General features: G+C 43.0%; 1 protein-coding gene across 1 annotated transcript; it reads left to right on the top strand.

The window, feature by feature from the left end:
- The first annotated feature begins 26 nt into the window (after positions 1–26).
- On the top strand, positions 27–4,972 carry ildr1b (immunoglobulin-like domain containing receptor 1b). Its single transcript, XM_028394512.1, has 8 exons — positions 27–297; positions 1,438–1,608; positions 1,885–2,034; positions 2,203–2,322; positions 2,411–2,557; positions 2,726–2,851; positions 3,137–4,041; positions 4,397–4,972. Exons 1-8 carry the CDS (start codon positions 249–251, stop codon positions 4,433–4,435), a joined length of 1,707 nt encoding a protein of 568 aa, XP_028250313.1. The 5' UTR covers positions 27–248; the 3' UTR covers positions 4,436–4,972.
- The last annotated feature ends 1,362 nt before the right edge of the window (positions 4,973–6,334 follow it).

Here is a 6,334-nt window from a genome sequence, read left to right as displayed (position 1 = left end):
ATGTCACCTGAAGCTGAGTGGGGGGAGGGGCGGCCTCTGCGGGAAAGTAGTTCGTCAGTGAGGCTGTGAATTTACTCCTCTTTGACGGCAGATAAACACGGCCTGGCTCAACATGCTGTCCTGAGTGGGTGCCGTGCCGAGCAGCGCCTGCATGACGCCTTTTTACACACAGTCTGGGCTTTTTATTTAAGACGCCAAAGGATAAAGGAAAAGAAAAGAGAAAGACGCTTCCGCGGAAGAGCAGCGAGATGGGAAATATGATACTGATGGCGCTTCTGCTGGTTCACCTGCCAGGAGGTGAGGCTTTCAAGTCTTTACAGTAAACACGCTTTAACCTAAAAGTCCTGCTGATACCGTGTGTTTTAAAGATTATATTGAGGAATGTGGGGAGAAGCTACTTAAATAAACAGAAACTGGCCCAAATGTCTCCACGTTAATGATCGACAGGTGCAAACAGGATGAGGCCGACGTCACGTGACTACACCCCCAGTTTATCAAAACAGAAAAAAAACATTTATACAAGTTTTGACTAGTATCAAAGGCAGAGTTTGTTCTAATACATTAGATGACATGTTGTCTCATTTCAAATTAAAGTATGTTTATTTTTCCCCTGTTGGTCTAATTAATCCTACATTTAATGACAGAAACTCAAATTTGATTTTATACATTTAGTGTCTGCTATAAACCAGAATTCATAATCAAACCATCCATTCAGGGCTTCCATAGTTTTGACCTTGGATTTTATATATATATGTTAATGTGCACTTCTTCTCTGCTCGGCCCTCTCATTTAACTGTTTGATATTTTGTGTAGTCTCTTCTTTGCTTCCTGTAAACATTGAACACATTCTGCCAATATGTTCACTAAAAACAAACATGATGTTATCAATGATTTTATCAGCTGAGTAGGCTTTGTCTGCTCCTCAGTTATTTGATAGATGTGTAGTGAATCAGAATTGCTTTATAACAAAGCTCATTAATTTCCTGTTTTTATGGGAACAAATTAAATCACTCATTTTTATTCATGAAATTAAAAGTAATTCATGTATTATTCATTATAGGCTGTTAGCCTATAAGATGTGGCCGTATAGTATACGTTAAGAATAATGATTACAATAATATTATTTAGACTTTTTAAATCAATGGAGAAAGCTTTCACATGTCATTTATTGTAAACATTATCTGATGCTCTTCTCTATTTGCTGAGGTTTCCTGTCATCAGCTTCTGCTCTTAAAGTTCTATTCAGATCATGACTGACAGCTGTTATTACTTCTAAAGATGCACTACAGTGAGTGCACAGTGGAGAAAACTGTTAACCAGTCCGGTCAGATTCTTATCTATCCTGCACTCAAGCACAAAGCTGTGAGTTACTGTAATATGAATCTGTGTTATGATGCCTGGCGCTTCATGTGTCACATTTCTTTCTGCCTCCATCAGAACTGCTGTCCATTCAGGTGATTGTCCTGGAGCCGGTGAGGAGTACGACTCTGTTTGCCTCTGTGATTCTACGCTGCGACTATTCAACCTCAGCAAACCCTCAAGATGTCCTGGTCACCTGGAAGTACAAGTCCTTCTGTAAGGACCCAGTGCTGGAGTACTACTCCACAGGTGAGGCTGCAGGTGGAGGGACAAAGATGGGATTTTAAATGTAGTGATGCGTGGGGGGGGGGGGGGGGGGGTGGCGGCAGAAAGGCATACAAACACTGGACTTTTGACTATGTTTATTATTATGTCTTGTAGTATTAGAATAGCCTAATTTTACAGTAAGTACTTTAACACATGCCATAATAATATTAAGCATAGACAATGAAGGCATTATTTATTGTTAATTTTGCAGTATAACAAAAATACTGCTATTTTACGGTGTTGCCTGTTTGTCTGTAGGTTATCAGGCTGCTCTGCAGCTGGGTCAGGACCCCTCAAATGACTGCCCAGACCGCCAGCGTACTGTCCGCACAGTGATCCAGAAGAGGGGCCTCAATGAGCCCACACTAGGAGTCGAATACAGAGAACGGAAAATCACCATTCAGAACAGTAAGTGTGATTCCATCATGAGTAAATTCTTTACTTAGCACTTAGAGGAGTACACAAAAGTCAACGTAAACATCTGTGCAGATTTCATGCTTTTACTGCAGTGAAGCAGTTCATAAGAATTCAGTTTAGTGTATTTACTAATCCTAATATGGTGTCATCTGTCCCCAGAGGCTGACCTGGTCATCAATGAGGTGATGTGGTGGGACAATGGTGTGTATTTCTGTACCATTGATGCTGCTGGTGACACAACAGGCGACTCGGATAGTGAAGTCATACTCATTGTGTACCGTAAGTTGCTTCAGTTAGTCGAGGTCACACCAAACACACCAAATGTCTTAGCAGTGCTGGAGTCAGTAATTGTGCTTTCTTTTTCCAGACTGGCTGACGGTCCTGCTCATCATCCTTGGTGCTCTCCTGCTTATCATTCTCTTCTGCATATGCTGCTGTCAGTGCTGCCCGCAGAAGTGCTGCTGCTACGTCCGCTGCCCTTGTTGTCCTCAGACATGCTGTTGTCCAGAAAAAGGTAGAAAAGACACTTTGTTGTTGTTTTGTTGTTTCTTGTACATAGGACAGGATTGGAGGCAATAAAATTGTGCATTTGATTTTTAGGACTTTTTGCATGTGTATATACAGTCTAAGCTACAACTAGAAGCATTATAATATTATTCTTAATCAAAATTGTTCATTCCAGCTGTGATGCAGCATCGAATGCTGCGAGAAGCTCGGAAGGCAATGGCTCCTTGGATGAATGGTCAACCCATTTACGCTCCCATTAGCTCCAATGCCTCCACTCAGGGCGTCCCCATCCTGTATTCAGGTGAGTAACACAAAGACACAAGACTTGTACTTTAATGTTTTGTTACATAATCTGCAGCTGTATGTTTGGTTTGGCTTCAGAAGTGGGAGGAAATAAAACCCTGAAACTATGTGAACATTGAACTTTAACACACCACCACAGCAAATATGTTGTGTACCTGTACCAAGTTTATATTTGTTACTGAAAGAAAAAAGAAAGCTAAACTGTAAAAAAACAAAGCTGCCTGAAAACAACTAGCTCTTTTCTCTGAATTCTGTTTTGAAGTGATCTCATTGTGACTTCCAGGTTCATATGCAGACTATCCAACCAAAGAAAACTTTGCCATGGCTCCCATGCAGCTGGCTCCCATGCAGCTGTCACCCATGGCCCTGCAGTATCAGCACCCCCCTCCTCCTCCACCACCACACCATGTCAACAGCAGCAGGCATGGCAGCCTTCAGGGTGCCAACCAGGTGTTGGACTACCTGGAGAACCAGGTGAGAGGGCTGGATGTTGCAGCACCGCAAATAGCTCAACATCCTGTTCAGAATATGCCCCCAGTACAGCCTCACCTGCAGCACACTCCTCCAGCAGTCCCCTACACACCTGGACCCCCAAGTATGTTGTCAGCACTGGATGAGATGGGGGTCAGAGGAGTGGAGAGACGGGTGATCACCCTGCCACCTATTATCCAGCGGGTACCCAGCTTTTCCTCACGCAGGGTGCCTAGTGGAGGGGATGTGGCCCGGGGTGGCCCCAGAATGTCCAGCCAGTCCAGTGGAAGTACCAGTCGCTCAGGAGGAGGCCTCCCTCGCAACAGCCGAGGGTACAGAGACGCCTCCCCTCCGAGGCGGGGGATCCTCCGTGATTACAGTGATAATTCAGATTGGGACAACAGCCGGGGAAGAGCACCTCACAGGGGTTCAAGAAATGAGAGAAGAGGCTCGACAGGAAGGAGAAGAGGTGGGTCCAGGCCTAGTTCCCGGAGCCATGATGATCTGATGGAGGAGCTGCACAGCAGAAGAGCTCGAAGAGATGCAAGTTATTCTCCTCCTCAGCGCCGCAAAGGCTCCTGGAGCTCTGATGAAGAGGACAGCAGCAGGAGAAAAGGAGGCAGAGTGAAGGATTGGCCGGAGAAGCCCCCCAGCTACTACTCCATCGATATCCAGCAAGGACGCAAGAACGGACACAGAAACTACGACCGCCTTTCTGTAAGATCCACACACAACCACTGACACACACAATAAGTCAGCAGTCTGCTGAGGTATTCTGTGCTGTGTATTCTTGTGCTGTTAGGTTTGTCTGCACCTTTTCAATCTTGGTCATTGATGAAATTTAGATGGGCTTATTTCCTGGCCAATATCCATTTTTCTCTCCTTACAATACAAAATAAATAAATACAATGCACTGTTTTTCTTCAGTTCAACCCTGCAGATCTGTTAGAATGACTTTAGACCATCTTTTGACTAGTTTATTTCCTCTTTCTGTAGGTATTGTGTGTGCCTTTGGTGACTCATTTTACCTCTCTTTAATCCTAACCCCACCTTTGTCACTTTTCTCTCTTAGGATAGAAGCTCCCGTAGCAGCACCAGCGTAGTCATCTGAAAAATGTCTCTTTTGAAATGTGTAGCTAAATGTTTTCACTCTGTTAAAAGTGAAGACAAAGTGTACCTTTAATCTAATTCAGTTGAAAGAATAGTTGTTGTAAAACGAAACAGTAATGTACTGTATTGATATATGCATACTCTGAGTGCACTGCAAAAAAAATAGTTTTCTTTTTTGTTATTGATAAAATATGCGAGTCATGTCCCTATGTGATTTGTGTTGGCCTTCTGATGTGTGACAGCATGTAATGTGTGTCTGCAGACACAATCTCTTGTGTTTTTATTAACAGTAATTCTTTTTATGTATAAATTCTTATACTATTTAAGCGTCCTTTTTATATGTTTACTGCTAACATAAGCAGCATCAGCATCCATGGAAGCTGTGCTACATTAACATTTGTAGGAAGACAGAAAGATGAGTGGACATTTTGGAGGCTGGATGTGTATAAAAAAATGTTGATTTTCATTAATGTTTGTTACAACTATAAATATGATTGTACTATCATGAAATTTGTTTTTAATAAAATATTTCTGTGAAGGGTTTTTTATATATATATATGAGAATCAATGGTAAAATCTAACTGCTAGAGACAGCCCGTGATGTCGTGCTGCTAAAAGTCATTGCTGCTGTTTTTTTGTGGTATCGGTGCTCCATTGATGATATATCTGTGGATGCTCTCATTCATCCAGGTCATAGTCATTTCCAAGAGTTTAAATCGAGGCAACTGGACTCAAGGATTGTTTTTTGAAGACGTTTCGCTACTCCCCCAAAAGGCTTCTTCAGTTCTGCTGAAGATCCATTGATCCATTGATGATGGCTTTTTTATTGTTATGCTGCACGCACAACTCAGAGTGAGCATACAGTTGCTAACTCGTTAAACTCCTTAAAGAGACATGGGTCTGCAGTAGATTTTGGGAGAATTGGATCTCCACCAGGAAGCTGTATAAAAATGTACATGTATCTGAGAAGGTGAAATGACAGCTGAAATCAGAGTATATAAAGTATGTCATACATTATTCTGAGTAATGAGGGGGGATTTTGACACATTGGAACATCACCAGACATCCCTCATTCAGTGTAGAAGCCTTTTTTATATCTGGTGTATACTTTTAAATGCTTATGTGGGAATAACATTGGTTATGCCTTTAGTTGTGTAGCTGCAAATACCCCCACCTAGTGTTTGTATTCTAAACTGCAGCCACTCTTTATTTAGCATAAAGACCTGTGACCGGTTCCTGCAGGTGGTGAGCCCACGGAGGTCGGCCCCACATTGCTCTTTCGGGCTGTACCCAGCTGGGGAAAGACCCGGCCACCAACCTCAGGCCTGGCTCCAGGGTGGGGCCCCAGCTGAGAAGTACTAGGTGACATAACGGGTCTTGCTGTGACTTTCTTCAGTGGGGGTTTTTGAACTGCTCTTGGTCTGACCTGTCACCTAGGACCTGTTTGCTTTGGGAGACCCTGAGCTATGTTGACCCTGAGCTATGTTGTTGGGGGCATTAAGCCCCCAACAACATAGCTCCTAGGATCATTCAGGCACAACAAACAAAATCAGGGCCACAATAGAATAGAAGAGGAAGAGTCAGCCTGCTATATTACTGCACAATCACAAGAACAGTGTGTGTCTGTGTATATGTGTGAGTGTGGACAACTAAACTAGAGTCCCTTTCCCACCAATCTCATGATGGATGAGAACACATGTAACCATGGTAACCAGGCAAAATAGAGGTTGTGATGTTGTCCACCTTTTTTAAACGGCCCATGGTCAGTGCAGTTTATTTTTGACAGGGAGTCAGATCAACAGGAGAATCAACTTCATTGAACATTTTACTGATTTTTAGTGAACTTACATGTCTAGGAATCAGCAAGCCGGACCACGAGCTGGATCCTGTTGAAGGTTAC

The sequence above is a fragment of the Parambassis ranga genome, chromosome 21 (genome assembly GCF_900634625.1).
Source record: "Parambassis ranga chromosome 21, fParRan2.1, whole genome shotgun sequence".
Taxonomy (NCBI): domain Eukaryota; kingdom Metazoa; phylum Chordata; class Actinopteri; family Ambassidae; genus Parambassis; species Parambassis ranga.
The sequence above is the reverse complement of the archived record's forward strand: the minus strand, read 5'-3'. Positions and strand labels throughout refer to the sequence as shown.